The sequence below is a fragment of the Micromesistius poutassou genome (genome assembly GCF_964030765.1).
Source record: "Micromesistius poutassou genome assembly, chromosome: 4".
NCBI lineage: Eukaryota > Metazoa > Chordata > Actinopteri > Gadiformes > Gadidae > Micromesistius > Micromesistius poutassou.
In genome coordinates this window covers 7,423,996-7,439,651 of record NC_140274.1, presented here as the reverse complement: position 1 = coordinate 7,439,651, position 15,656 = coordinate 7,423,996, and the positions used below count along the sequence as shown (strand labels likewise).

The 15,656-nt window shown below is 46.0% G+C and overlaps 1 protein-coding gene across 2 annotated transcripts; it reads right to left on the bottom strand.

Annotated features, from left to right (window-relative positions):
* Window positions 1-485: 485 nt before the first annotated feature.
* Window positions 486-10,360, bottom strand: klc3 (kinesin light chain 3). 2 transcript variants are annotated; one of them, XM_084466639.1, is made up of 14 exons: window positions 10,338-10,360; window positions 8,547-8,828; window positions 7,955-8,020; window positions 7,435-7,599; window positions 6,614-6,689; window positions 6,331-6,476; window positions 5,716-5,798; window positions 5,098-5,185; window positions 4,901-5,002; window positions 4,357-4,530; window positions 3,589-3,688; window positions 2,793-2,973; window positions 2,532-2,598; window positions 486-1,998 (listed from the first exon to the last, which is right to left on the bottom strand). In XM_084466639.1, exons 2-14 carry the CDS (start codon window positions 8,754-8,756, stop codon window positions 1,912-1,914), a joined length of 1,545 nt encoding a protein of 514 aa, XP_084322765.1. In that variant the 5' UTR covers window positions 8,757-8,828; window positions 10,338-10,360; the 3' UTR covers window positions 486-1,911. The 2 variants fall into 2 exon arrangements, with proteins under 2 accessions (XP_084322765.1, XP_084322764.1); XM_084466638.1 differs by lacking the exon at window positions 10,338-10,360 and adding an exon at window positions 10,092-10,323.
* Window positions 10,361-15,656: the final 5,296 nt, after the last annotated feature.

Below are 15,656 nucleotides of genomic sequence, written 5' to 3'. Positions count from 1 at the left end.
TATTTGTATCTGTTTTTCAACCCGAATCCTCAAATACAAAATGTTTTTCTTTACTCACATGACTGACTTTTCTTTTTTTCTAAGATTTGTAATTTTACATTTTCTTCTTTGAACTTTAAAACAGTATTTCAGAGCTGCCAACTCAAATGACCCCTTTTCCCATGCTCCACATCCTATTCCTCACCCAAATCACACTCTATTAGGCAAAGTCCACCAATAAAATAACCTGATCATTGACCACCTATAATTTCTTATGGTTTGGGTAAGGATTAGAAGTTCTGAAACTTGGGAAATGGTTGTAAGTAGTCATATCTTCTGTGCATTGTGGTGACCCTAAACGGGCAACTCAAATGTCACTCCAAGGGTCTCGACTGGGTTATTTTATCAAGAAAGGATGTGCAAAAGTCTTATAATGCTTTATTGGACAGTTCAGATTCAGGTTTGGAATATATATAAAATATGAACATCATTTCATAACAAACGCATTAGGCCTTCTTTGTAACAATCTACATAAATACCTCCTATGTACCACTCTAGGTTTCTGTGCAACATTCTGATTGTAGCGTAGCTTAGCTAGGCTGCTAACAGTCTAGTGGTTTGAATAAGGACCAGGGTTTTGGGAATTACCCTATCAAACATGAGTTAAATACTCTACATCCAGCAGTTCAACAAGTTTCATCCATGAGAAAAAAATTGTAATGACTGTACAGCTGCACATCTAGTGCCACAGGGGCCCCCACCTGGACAGGCCCTTGAGATTTGGGAACCCGTAGTCTTGGTCTGTTTTTGGTGCTATGAGGGAGTGCACATTTCACATGCACAGTAATATTAGCTGTTAAAACTGTTAAAAAATTAATGATTGTTGTTCATTCAGGCACACAGAGCAAACTTTGGGGACATCGATTGCGTTAACGAAACATTACATATCGAGCTTCTTATCAAAACGGACAACACGACAATACATGAAATAAAAACACGTTTCACTTCAAGACACCAAACTCTGTTGAGCAATTTCCTAGTACCGTCGTTGGAATGTAACCATGGTTACATACAGCTTAGTGTAACAGTTCTGTGCTGTTTTGCACATGCTTTAAATAAAGGTAGATCAAGTTTTGAATCAAATCCAAGCCCAAATAAGGACCATCATGTACTGTTGACTTCAAGAATGCTTGGTGTCCCACGATTCATTTAATAATGATTTAGTAATTTGGCGGAGACCACAATCGCATGCATCAAAAGACCCATGATCCATTGTCTTCTTGACGTTTGCAAGTTAACGGATATGGTTTTAATAATGCCTCACCTATGTCATCACCTAAACAGAAAGTCATCATCTCACCGTTGTACAAGATTCAATTCACATTGTTGCATAGGTTGTAAAAACCCTCCGTATTTAGCATGCTGAACATTTGAGTTGTGTTAGTATCTCCCTAAATTTGGATGGATTAATCTCTCTTTTGTACTTAAGATCAAAGCAGTTAATGAACGGCTTAACTGCACCACACTTTTAAAAGTATTTCACAATTCTTCTACAGAATACAGATCTAATGGAAATGCGATTTTTTTAAAAACATCTAAACGGCATTCTTGAGCACGAACATAAAGTAGCGTTTCATGATTTCTTCGGAATGTTTCGGAGTCTGAAATGGTCGACGTGTATGGCTGTGTAAAGTGCAGTGTTTTAGTATTTCATATTTGCGGTATTGCTACTGGTATTCAGTGGTATTGTAGTACAATGACGGCCGGTATACACAGAACCACTTGATGTAGGATGTGTTGAACGGATAAGCTCTCCCTCATTAGGGAAGGTGGAAAATTTAAACCCTGCCAATACCTACCAACCTATAGATCTTAGGTGGACCCGGATTGGTCTACAGAAGGGTGTGAATCACCTGCGTGTGTGTGTGTGTGTTAGCTCGTTCCCCCTAGCGACCCGCGCCGGGCTAGGCTCATAGTGCTGGAGCTCAGACTTCGTGTTTCCGTGAGTCCGCCAGGAAGCTGTCGATGAACACAGGAAACAGACTCATCAGTGGCGTGTACAGTTGTACACGTGTTTGTTGTAGTAAGTTTTAACTGATCTACACACACATTGCTATATTACCAACACCTTTTTGTACGTCACTATTTCTGGATAAAATTTCTTCCACTCAGCTACCTGCACATACTTGGCCCATGCACTTCAACAAGGCGAGGCAGTCCTATTGCTGAGCTAGCGAGAAAGCGTTGTGTGTTTTTGGGGAGTTGGGGTGTTTGACGGTTGAATACTTTCAAAATCAGGCTTAAGCATTTTCTCCAAATTGCCTACCCTAGCTTTAAAAGAGAATAGATCAAAGGCCTGTTTAGAGCACCGAATGTACCACCCACTGTATGTTAACTTTGTTAACATACAGTACCACTACTACTACTACAACTACAGTGTGGATAGTTATCATTATAAATCCCTTTTTATGACTGCAATAGCGGTGTGAATGAAACCCTCTGGGTTGAACTGTGAGTGTTGTTGGGAGGGTATCAGAAGTCCAGGAACTCACCTGAGCTGCTTCCCGGCTCTCTCTGGCTCCAACATTCAACACATTCAGAGAGTTGGCCCTCTTCATCCTGAAGACACCGCGTGGGCAGCAGGAAGACGGAGGGAAAAGATCACAGATTTATTCTGCATTACTTAAGCATCACAAAGTAATTAGTAGTTCAATATTTAAATCTATTCTATTTAAATATTTATAATGTACTTTTAGGATACCAACTGTGTGACCCGCATGACTAAACGCTGAATAGTAAATGAGAGTAATTACCCAGGGTTCCTTGGGGCGCTCTCCTCGGTGCCCACTCCTTTGAGCTTGCGGACCAGCTTCTCACTGCTGCGGCGGATGGACTCTCTCAGCTTGGTGAAGGAGCCGCTCCTCCTGAGGCCCCCCGCGCCCTCCTGCTGGGGGCCCCCCTGCTCTGGCCCCGACCAGCTGGGGCGGCCGTCTCCTGGGGGGAGGAGGGGTGGGCGAGAGGGGAGAGGGTTAGGTTAGATGACCCACAAGCCGAGAGAGGGACAGTTGGATGGTGAACGTACAATACGTGGGACAGAGACACGGGAAGATATAATTAAAATAGTATTATAAAGCATAAAAAACATGAAACGTTGATAAAGAATAATGGACTGTAGGCTGTAGGTTACAGACAAATGATTAGTATTATTAGCTTCTGTTTTTTGTCTTTTAATTTCTGTATCTATATCTATCGATATATATCGATAGATATATATCTTTATCTATAGATATATATCTATATCTATATATATAAATATAGATATCTATATCTATATCTATATATATATCTATATATATATATAAGGATATATAGTATATATATTGACATTACATATTGTACAGGCTTTCTTGAGATAGAAAACTAAAATAATGATAAACATGGAATGAAAAGAAGTAAATAAATAAAAGAGGAACAGATGTACAGGGAGTTAACATTCCTTTGCAATAAGAGCGCAAAGCCAAGCAGCTAGCATTTATGGTCCGGCACCTGAATTGTATAGTACGCAATGTTTAACATTTGTGAATCGGTTTGAAAAACTAAGGTCTGTACCTTCCACTGATCCAAACTCCTTTTCATGTGCTCTGGTGAGGATCTCTTTATAGAGGCATTCGGCTTGTCTGTACTTCCCCTGCTTCAGGTAACATGACGCCTAGACACAGGGAGGGAGAGAGAGAGAGAGAGAGAGAGAGAGAGAGAGAGAGAGAGAGAGAGAGAGAGAGAGAGAGAGAGAGAGAGAGAGAGAGAGAGAGAGAGAGAGAGAGAGAGAGAGAGAGAGAGAGAGAGAGAGAGAGAGAGAGAGAGAGAGAGAGAGAGAGAGAGAGAGAGAGAGAGAGAGAGAGAGAGAGAGAGAGAGAGAGAGAGATGAATTTCCTCCATAGATGTGTGGATGTAATAAACATTCCACACTTTTTCCACTGTTTCCCTCTGATTAGTTGGCTGTTGTAAGTGACCTTACATAAACCTGCACTGTTACTTTTTATTCAACTTGGATGATACTGAATTGAGTCATAGTTGGATGGATTTATTTCTTGAAGCACTGATTCAATAAAAGGCTAAATCAATTGCTGCAGTGAAAAAGTTTGTCATTCCATTTTGAATAAAAACAACTCAATCTTTATTATTACCATTTGGTAATAAGTATAGTGACTGAACTGTAAAATAATTATACGGCTGAATATTGACACACACACACACACACACACACACACACACACACACACACACACACACACACACACACACACACACACACACACACACACACACACACACACACACACACACACACACACACACACACACACACACTGTACTGACCAGGTTGTTCTTGGTCTTGGCCACGTTGGAGTCGTCCGGGCCCAGGCGGTTCTGGTAGATGTGGAGGGCCCTCTCGTAGTACTGCTCCACCTCCTGGTACTTTCCCTGGTTCTGGCACAGCAGGGCCAGGTTGTTCAGCTGCTTGGCCACGTCAGGGTGCTCCATGCCCAGCACCTGAGGAGGCACCGCAGGGCGTGGTCACTCACACACGCTCAGAGAGAGGTCCAGAAATATAGGTCACACACACGCTCAGAGAGAGGTCCAGAGATATAGGTCACTCACACACACTAAGGGAGAGGTCCAGAGATATAGGTCACTCACACACTCAGGGAGAGCTCCAGAGAGAGCGTGTGTGTGTGTGTGTGTGTGTGTGTGTGTGTGTGTGTGTGTCTGTGTGTGTGTGTGTGTGTGTGTGTGTGTGTGTGTGTGTGTGTGTGTGTGTGTGTGCGTGCGTGCGTGCGTGCGTGCGTGCGTGCGTGCGTGCGTGCGTGCGTGCGTGCGTGCGTGCGTGCGTGCGTGCGTGCGTGCGTGCGTGCGTGCGTACCTTTTCTCTGATCTCCAGGGCTCTCTTACACAGCGGCTCTGCCTCCTTGTATTTTCCTCTCTTCCCGTAAAGCACCGCTAAGTTGTTCAGCGTAGCGGCTACCTGCACACACACACACACACACACAAAATCACCTTTAGTATAAATGACAGCAGTGCATGTGTGTGTGCGTGTGCGTGTGCGTGTGCATGACCTACAGCTGGGTGGTCCAGTCCAAGTGTTTTCTCACGGATCTCGAGCGCGTCATTCAACAGATTGGCCGCTTCCTTGTATTTATTCTGATCTCTGCAGACAGACAGGTACAGATGTGAGAGGCAGACAGGTCATCCAGACAGAACAGATAGGCAGGCAGACAGTCAAAGACAATTCATCAGAGCAGGTATTAGCTTTTGATTAGCACATTCTCTCAATCTGATTATTTGATTGACTTCCTTGAGATTGCATTGTATTTGTTCTCCTACACTTGCTAGTTGATATTGGTCAGTTGATTCAATCTACCGCAGCATAAAGCAATCCATGCAATTATAGGCATTCAAATATTTAAGAGGAACACGATCCTGAACCAACAAAGATCGGGATCAGCCTGCAGATTGCAGTACCGCAGTTTAAAAACCAGTGACGTATGCACTAAATTACCACCAAGCGTTACCGAATCCACCAAAATAACAAAAGCCAGTCTCCTTGGGTAACCATGACGACATCCCATAATAAGTGGTCTCCTGTGGTTGTTGAGCGCCCGGGCGTGGAGGTGTCACCACGCGGTCACAAACAACAATTAACCGTTATCACATAGCCATGGTAACGGCCGTCCTCACCTGTACACCAGTGCTAGTATGTTCAGCATGGTGGCTACGTCGGGGTGGGTGTGGCCTGAGGACTTCTCCAGGTCTTCCAAGGCCTGGTGGATGGTGAAGGGGGAACAGAGGGGTATGGATCAACACCCGGTCCTACGGGTTAGGCTACAGGCTCACTGGCTCTGAGCTTTCTTTTTAGTCTGGTGACTCTTGAAATGTAAGTGTCGAGTGTGATCATATGAAAGAGGAGAGATGAGAACAACACAAAACAGATCCAAATATAATCGGTGCTGCCCGGTTTGTATATCCATATTAGTATATATGAGTGTAGGCGGCCCTAACTGTATTCTAACACCGGTTTGGATAAAGCGTCCACCGAATGGGAGAAACGTAAAATTATACATTTAGATCCTGTTCTAAATGTATAATTATAAATATATTCATACATTTAGATCCTGATCTAAATGTTTGATTATAAATATATTTATAATTCTATAAATAAGTTTAGATCAAGATCCAAATGTATGAATATATTTATAATCATAAGTTTAGATCCTGTTCTAAGTGGATCCACACTGAGTCCCTCAGGCTGAAACGTGTCTGTGAGGCTGTAGTCAGGGGGTTGGGGGGGCCTACCTGTTTACAGAGGGGCACGGCCACCTCGTAGCGGCCCTGGGATGCGTACTGGATCACCAGGTTGTGGAGGGTCCGCAGGCGGGCTGGGATCTCGTAGCCCCCTTGCTGGGCGGCGGCGGCAGCGCAGCTGTGCCGGGGCTGGGGCACTGCGGGCGGACATTTTGATGAGATCGCAGTACGTTACGTTAGAGCTCCATGAGCAGGATCCTTAAAGAACGACGGATGGATCAGCGGCACGTGTGTGGCCATGCCCACATTCATGTTGCCATGGCGCTACTCTTACTCTGTGACTGCTCCTCCTCCTCGGTGGGGAAGAGGTCGTCCAGCGACTCCTTATTAGACGATGGGTCTTTGTCGTCCTGTGGCGGACAAATCAAAAGCATGCTGTGACATCATCAAGCTGCTGCGGAACGAATGTACAACCACTAGGCCTCGTGTGATTGGCTGAAATCTCTCAGTCCTGAATGCTCCTCAGATGTGTTGCCGCCTAAAGTTCAGTCTGGCTAGGATCTGATCCGACCATGTTCTTTAAGAACCAGGTGGGCCCGACCGTGACAGAGACACAGGCCACTCAGCCATGCTGCCTGGGGGCCCGTGAGGGACCACAGGCCCGGAGCTCAGGGAGGAACTGCATTCCCCCCACATTACGTCCGTCTGTCTGTATAGCGCCAACATCCTCTGTCCTATATTAGCTTTGGCTAAAAACACTACGATGCAAAACATCAGATGACTGTCTCAAGCTTATCTATATCTCGAGGTGTGCTGGATAGATCAGACTACCAGCCTACCCAAGCGGACTGTAGAAAACGTTTCTCATCTGTCCGTCATACATCTAGGTGGACACGCCCACCTGTGATGTCAGAAGAGGCCGATTTGCAAAACGGCTTTTGTAACGACTAATCACACTCGCACCTGGTTGTATAATATATCACCTTTAACCCCCGTGGACAGGCTCCTCCCCCTCGCACCATGTGGACCCAGCTGTTTGGGCGTTTGACCCCCAGGCTCCTCCCCCTCACGCCATGTGGACCCAGATGTTTGGGCGTTTGACCCCCAGGCTCCTCCCCGTGTGACCCCCCCCGTGGACAGGCTCCGCCCCCTCACCTGTGACGGGGCGTCCTGGTCGTACTTGCGTATGGAGGCCATGAACTGCAGGTGTCTGTTCTGCTCCTCCAGTGTCACCACCTCCTGCTCCCGCTCCTGCAGCCTCTGCTGGGCCCCCGCCAGCTCGTCCCTCAGCCACTGGTTCTCCTGGCACAGCCTCCTCACCTGGGGGGGGGGGGGGGGTGGGGCGGGGGGGGAGGAGAGGGGGAGAGGGGAGGAGGAAGACGTGTTAGAAAGTTGGAGGAGGAGGCGGAGGTGGAGGAGGTAGAAAGGGGAGGGAGGTGGAGGAGGTAGTGGTAGAAAGGTGAGGGAGAGGTGGAGGAGGACGAGCAGGAGTGAACGAGCAGGAGGAGGATAGTAGGAGAAGATCAAAAGGAGGAAGAATGAGAAGGTCATATAAGTAATACAAATAAGGAAAGAGGAAAAGAAGATTGAGGAAGAGAAAAATGAGGGTACGGGTTAGTTCTTCATTGTGAGAACACTGTGTGACTCCTGTGTGGTGGTTCTCCGGGGGGCTCACCTGGGCACGCAGCTTCTGTTTCTCCGCCTCCAGAGAGCCCAGGTGTGCTGACAGTGCCATCATGACCTGGAGGAGGACAGCGGAGGCTCTGGATCAACACTCACAACACTCCCACTACTGTCAATAGCCCTTCGGTAGTTGGTGTGTGCTCAGCTGGGCGGGCAACAGGGTGTGAGTGATTCTGGTCTGACTAGTGTAGTGAGTATATTCGACTCCAGGCTGAAATGCATAGGGTTTGATCCCTAACATCCACAGCCTACCCTGTGGGCATCTTTGAGCAAGACGGCCCCATCCCTCCCTGCTCCTTAATGACATGTTGAATTCACTGTATGTGGCTGTTGATCAAGTTAATAGTTGAATTAGTAAATAGTAATAGTAGACCGTCCTTTAGATGCGGTTATTCAACTGAAAAATCCCCTCCACTGAACGACTCGAGCCCGTCGTTCAGCAGAGCATGCGTTCAGTTCTGTACTGTTTTCCTCTATGCTATTCTGTTTGGGTCTGTACCTATGCCTTCCCCAGGCCCAGCCCGATCCTCTCCAATTCTGCTGGTCCTGGATCAGCCGAGCTAGCGTTCTGTCTGGGTGTGTACCTGTGCCTCCCCCAGGCCCAGCTCGATCCTCTCCAGGGACTGGTGGATGAGGCTGCTCTTCTCCTGCTCCAGGCTGCCGCTGTCAGGCGCCAGCCGCGTCTCCATGGCCTCCTGCAGGTCGTCCAGCAGACTGCGGTTCTCCCCCCGCAGCGCCTCCAGCCCCGCGATGACCTGCCGTGTGCTGCACAGAATCTCGTCCCCAGACAACATGGTGCCGCCGGAGAGGTTCCTCTTTGGCTTCGGGTTGAAGAGTGCACAGGGGAAGCTGCGGTGGGAGGATGTCTGTATGGAGGGTGAACAGGTAAACGTGTGTGGGAGGACGTGTGTGTAGGGAGGGTGAACAGGTAAAGGTGTGTGGGAGGACGTGTGTGTAAGGAGGGTGAACAGGTAAAGGTGTGTGGGAGGACGTGTGTGTAGGGAGGGTGAACAGGTAAAGGTGTGTGGGAGGACGTGTGTGTATGGAGGGTGAACAGGTAAAGGTGTGTGGGAGGGAGTGCTATTGTTTGGTTCACCATTTTGGGTATGGTGGTGCTTGATTGTGGATGTCCTATTTTGTGTTGCACTTTATATGTAATTTATATGCATACATTACAGCACAATAAATAAGCTATATACCTCTTAAGCTATACTGTACATCTCTAAATCAAATGTACATTTGATTTAGAGAGGAAATGTGCATGTTTTCTGAATGATTCATTGTATCATATTGTGTTAAGATCTCCATTGTCCCCGTTGAAAAGTGAGTGTGTATTTAAAATGACGTCGTCAGTTACATTCAACTAGGCCTATAATTAAAACGTAAACGTTGACAATGATTAAACCGGTCAGATAACAATGGGCTGATATAGGCCTACAACAAAGCTCTGTAGAACTGAGTTTAAGGTTTCACTTTTGCTGTTTGACAAAGACGTACAATACGTTGAAACTAATTGCCGTGATGAAGTCATCTCGGTCCTCATTATCAGGTATATCATTACAGCCTTGCCCTCTGGGGCCCCAGCATCGCTTACACGCATGCTCTCACACCTGCAACACGGCATACACACACCGACACAAATAGAGCAATGCCACGGCTAATGGCTATTACGCTATCATGACATTAAGCAGTGTATTAAACCTATGAGTAATTATTACTTTACCATTGCAAAGTGACCGGAATGCGTAAATGAGACACAAGAAGCTACCATGAAGAGATCCACACCCAACTCATCCACAGCGTCTCCAGGGCAGCGCAGCGGTTTGTTTACCTTCGCCGAGCCGCAGGCCCTCAGCGCCATATGTTCGTGTACGGATTATTTCAGTCATGTATTTTAGAGCAGATCCCAATGGATGCAACCGTGGTCGCACCACATTTAGGACATATCACGACATAAAAAAAACACACCGTTTCTGACTGACCCAGTAATCGTCGCACTGACGCGCATATGGCGCACACACTGTCGATAATAAAACATTCATGGCGAGGTGATAGAAGACGTGACCGTGTTGTGTTGCTACGCACAGAACAGAATAAACACACAGTTGTTCGTGAATAGCGTGGACTACCTGTTAATTCCGGACTCCTGACGCTGTTTAGATCTCTTGGAATCGTAGTTGGGGAAACGAGTCGGTTTCAGTCGAAATTAATCCAGGGTGTTACTTCAGGTCACAACACACGTCATGCCCATCGTCTGACCATCGTAAAGTGTGTTTCGACTGTAATAAAGTAGTAGTACGGGCAGATCATTCACCTGCTGTGTGTGTGTCCCTCTCTGTCTCGCCAGCTCAGTTTCTTCTGTCAGTTCTGCTTACCTGATCCCTGCATTCCCAGCATGCACCGCGGTGCCGGGGCTGCCTGGGATGATGATGCGTTCTCGGATGGGATGGTGTCGGGGCCGCGGGACAAGGCCATCTATCTGCCGCTGGGATGAACTACTACTACTGGTGTGTTGGTTGGGAGGGACCCTGAGCCCTGGGTGACAGTTGGCCCGGAGATTATAACCGCAACAATGGCATTATTGTTTCGGGCTTTGGTCTTGTCCTCAGTAGTGGAGCCTAAAATGAATACAGTAACTATTATGTTATCACCTTTTGATTCATTTTCATACTATTGTTTCCAGTGTATTGCTCTATTTTTCTATTCAAATGTGTGTATGTGGTTCACACATAGGACCTACCGTATTAGTAGCTTAACTGCATTATCCAAATCCTGTGGATATACAGAAGTTGAGAAAAAAACACAACTTTGGTTACATTAAGACTTCATTAGTCCTGTAAGTAGTCGATGGAAGTGGGAGGCGGCTCAGCAGCTTTGCAGGGACTTAATGCAGAAATACAGACTGCACTTCCACTCTATGCTTATGGTTCGTCTACCTTATCTTGTTCAAAGCATATACATGAAGAGAATGAAGGATGTTTCTGAGAGATTCATTTGATTTAATATATTTTTTGAATATGGACCAAAGTAAGTAGAGATGTGTGACCATTAAAATAGTAAAATTGGTAAACATTGGGTGGATATTAGGTGAGCGAGAAACAGAGGAAGACAAATATAGTCAGAAAGAGGGAGCGAGAGAATGAGAGAGAGAGAGAGCGAGAGAGAGACAGAGAGACAGACAGACAGACACAGAGAGACAGAAAGACAGAGAGACAGAGACGTTTAAAAAGGTCTAAACCTGCAGTTCGCTCAAGAGTTGTAGAGAGGGAGCCAGAGAGCTAGACAGCTCAGTGAGACGTGGATTGATGAAGAGAGAGGGGGGAGGGAAGACAGAGAGAGAGAGAGAGGGGGGGAGGGAAGACAGAGAGAGAGAAGGGGGAGGGAAGACAGAGAGAGAGAGACAGAGACAGAAGCAGAGAGACAGAGAGACTGAGACAGAGAGAGCGTCAAAAAGAAGAGAGAGAGAGAGAGAGAGAGAGAGAGAGGGGGGGGGGGGGGAGGTCAAGATAGAAGGGATAGCAAGAAAACTGAAGGAGTTAGTGTGTGTGTGTGTGTGTGCGTGCATACGTGTGCAAACGCGCATGCATGCATGCCCATGTTTGTCTGTGTGTGTGTGTGTGTGTGTGTGTGTGTGTGTGTGTGTGAGTGTGTGTGTGTGTGTGTGTGTGTGTGTGTGTGTGTGTGTGTGTCAGTATGTGCACGTACCTTTTCACATGATCCTGGCAGACACTTATATGATCCGTGTGATGGATGGCTCAGCTGTCCTGGGGGTCGAGTAGCACAGCCAGCTGACCCGGGCCCCTGTCTTGGGCCCCAGCCTTATAAGGCCTGGGGCCCTTGTGACTCCCCAGGACCCACTGTTCCACCACAGGGCCTACCAGTACACTTCTACTGGACCCCCCCACACCACTATATACCACCAGCATGCCCCTTATATGCCTAGGGTCAGTGCAAGGATGGATGCACTGTCCACGGATAGGGCAGGGTCAGGGGGTCAGGGGGTCATGGGGTCATGGTCATTGGGCTTTGAGAAGTATAGCCTTTTCACGAAGAAGGCTGTAGACTGTAGATCTTTAAAAAAGATAGAATAAGAAGTAAGTATGTATGTTTTTTTTCTTTCTTCTTTTTTCTTTTTTTTTAAATTTTTTTATTTGTGGAAGACATACAACTACTCCAAGTAATGCTTCATTGCTTTATTAAATTACGTCTCTTCTTGCTCCTTAAGTTATGTTTTATTTGTTTCATTCATTCTTCCATTGATTCCTGTATTACTTTGTTTTACCCACACCTCCTCACCCCCTGCCCTTGTGTTTCCCTGCTCTGGGATTGTCCTCCCTCGCCTTGATCACCTGTCCCTCATCATCATCCTACTCCTGGTGTCTTTAGTCCACCTGTTTCCCGTCCCCAGTGCCAGTTTGTCTTAGTACATTTGCATCTAGCGTCCCAGCATGGTCCTGGACCAGGAGTGAAGAAGAGGACCACATTTATTCCTAACTTCTTCCCTTGCCTTGGATCACAACTAAACAAAGTCTTCATTCTGGAGGAACTGCCTAGTTACTAACATTAGGTGAATTCTAAATATAATACAAAAAAAAGTACTATGATAAAAAACAATGCAATTATTGTTCCTCTGCTCCAGAGGAACAGAGTATAGAGTATGTGGCTTATACAGATGCAAGCCACATTGGAACAAGCCAGCCTCTATAGTCCCAACAGTGTGTAAGGCCAGCGGATCAGAGTGTGCGACAGTGTTACAAAGGGGTGATGTCTCTCTCCAGCTTTCCATCAGCCTTTCAATGGCAGACAGAGAGACTTTAACGTATGTATTTCTATGGGGGCATGCCCTATGTCATTTGAGCAGAATTAACTTACCTATTTGTAACTAAAGTGTTCTATAACAAGCAAAGAACCCCCCAGAAATCGGTTTTAATTTAGTTGAATTTGTGGTTTAATCAAGCAATCAAGGCAGTTTGCACCTTTGCAGTTCAACTTAATGTTACCCCGGACATGTTTGGTAATTATCACGGCCTCCGAATAATTCAGTGTGGTAATCTTCGGCAATCGACAGCGTATCCGGTGACATGTGACCGTGTGGTGTTCATCACTTTAGATCAGTGGTTCTCAACTGGTCTGGCCTTAGGACCCACATCTTCCCATCGGCATTAAGTCGTGACCTACTTTTGTACAATTAAGACCAAGCTAATTTATTTCTCAAAGAATGGGCTAGTAAACACTTAACACATTGTCAATTTGTCATCATGACAATATCATCATGACACAAACACAGCCTGATGATTCCTGCCCACAGGCAAACTATCAACCAGTAAGTGTGGCATCATTCACATACTTTCGCTCGGACATAAGTAGGTCAGAATCGTCTGCGTGATGGAAGATGGAAGAAAAAAAATCCAAGAAGCATTTTTAGACCCCAAAACGTGTCCCGATCACTGGGTCAGACACGCCTGTGAATGTTGGCCTCATCCACACTGACAACAGCAGAACCCAGCTGACACCCAAATACACAGCTGTTACTGGGAGGGTTTGTTGGTGTGTGTGTGTGTGTGTGTGTGTGTGTGTGTGTGTGTGTGTGTGTGTGTGTGTATGTGTGTGTGTGTGTGTGTGTGTGTGTGTGCGCGTCATTGCGTCACTTGTTAAGAACAGTTGTACATAGGAGAGACACATGCATGGCCAGCAATACCTTAAAAGCACACCCACATGCCCAAACACACACGCACAGTGTGTGTTGCCCAAACACACACATGACCCACATGCCCAAACACACACATGACATAGTGTATGTATGTACATTCTGGTTGTGTTCTGTCATCTACAGTGTATACACCATGTACTTTCTGTTAAGTAATTGATCCAAAATCCAATGAGATCCGATCTGATGCCCCACTGATCATGTTAGGGTCATGTGGTGGAAAAAGACCAAGAGGCAGAGGGAAAGGTGGGGGGGAGGGAGGGAATGACAGCTGAGTCAAGGCAATTCAATCTGGCAAGCAGGAGGCCGGATAGCCCTAGTGATGAGCTGCTATACATAGAGACCCTGGTAACTGTTTCAGCTCCCCCACCAGCAGCAGCAGCTACTGGAAACTGTTATAGCTCCCACCACCACCAGTTACTACTGGTCCCTCTCATGTGTGTACATTTACATACACCACACCTAATTTTAGTGTTAAACATAAATATCTATCTATCAATCTGTCTATTTATTTGTGTCTCTCTGTCTCTGCTTCACCACAGATACCTACTCCACTCCTAGAGAGTAAGAGATCTCAACATCCATAGAGACTTCTAGCTAAATATATCTACTACACTACACTATGTACTATGTATAATATCAGTGTAGTATGTATTTATATGTGTGCTTGTTGTTGTTGTGCAAGATGGCCTCCTTTAACATCTGACTGTCAACAGGTTCACCGTCTTTATGTGTCTTAGGCCTGTTTCTGTGGCATTGACACATCTTCCTGTCTCTTGTCCAACAGAGAGCAACAATGCAGTCCCAATGCCTATTTTAAAAAGGTTGCTAATAAACTGGATACTAGTGGTTAAATGCACCCCTCACGGCAGAAACATTGCATGCTTAAGAGGACTTTTACTTTGTAAAACCGTAAAGGTTTTTTTTAAATTCTGAGACGCAGCCAGGTAAATGCAGCCTCAAATGAGTTCCCATCAGCGGAGGACAGCTGTACAGCTTTAACGACTAATTAGCCACTGACAAGGGTAACCATAGCAGCTAATCAGAGGATAATATACATCCAACTCTGATTGAATATTAATTTCATAACAGCTGGCAATTAGTCTCGGGCTCTCTCTTGCTATCGGCTTACACCATAAGCAGGCATGAGCGATCATAAATGAAAGGCTATCAATATAGTAGAGAGGATCCCTATTGGACTAGCCTTTTGGCTTGTTTTTGGCTGGGTTATCAAAGCTTAAACCCCAGTGAACCATTGGGTACACACATTCATGATAAGAACAGGCAATATATAAATATGTCCCATTTTCTTCATTTCAGGATATAAACATATGGACCTCCAAATCAAAATGTCAGTTTCTCACAAAACCGTGGTGTTGTGTGTTGTGTCCTTGAAATGTTAAATGTGGGCGTGCCGCTACTGACTAGTAAAACACAGGTCACCATGACTGGGGTCTGACGTGGACTATGCCCTCTTTGGAGTCCCGACACAGGACCCTTGAGGCTCTGGTGACAGGGTGAGATATTAGCCCTCACACCCAGAACACACCAGCTAGCATGTTATCACCATACTGAGCATACACAGAGACCCACATACCTAGATACATCCAAACCAACCCCCATGATGTCCACCTCGCCCTGTGTGTGTGTGTGTGTGTGTGTGTGTGAGATGGTGATGGCGTTTACTTGTTACACATTGATTTATTTAAAAACAGATCCGTGTGCTGGGAGAGAGAACCAATATGAACTGCATCGAGAGGCGATGCTGGGTTTTGATTGGTCAGCAAGAAGAGGCATCGTCGGCAACACCAGTTGTAATGCTGCGATCCATTTATATGGTGGTACACCGATACGCCCGACCTGCTCTAGCAAGAATGTAATTTCCTTGCTTGCAGCACTTATAGCGTTCCCGTTTGTCATTGGCTAGGCATTGTTATTGTTAGCTACATTAGCCTCTTTAGCAAACCAGCTCGAAAACAAACAACAC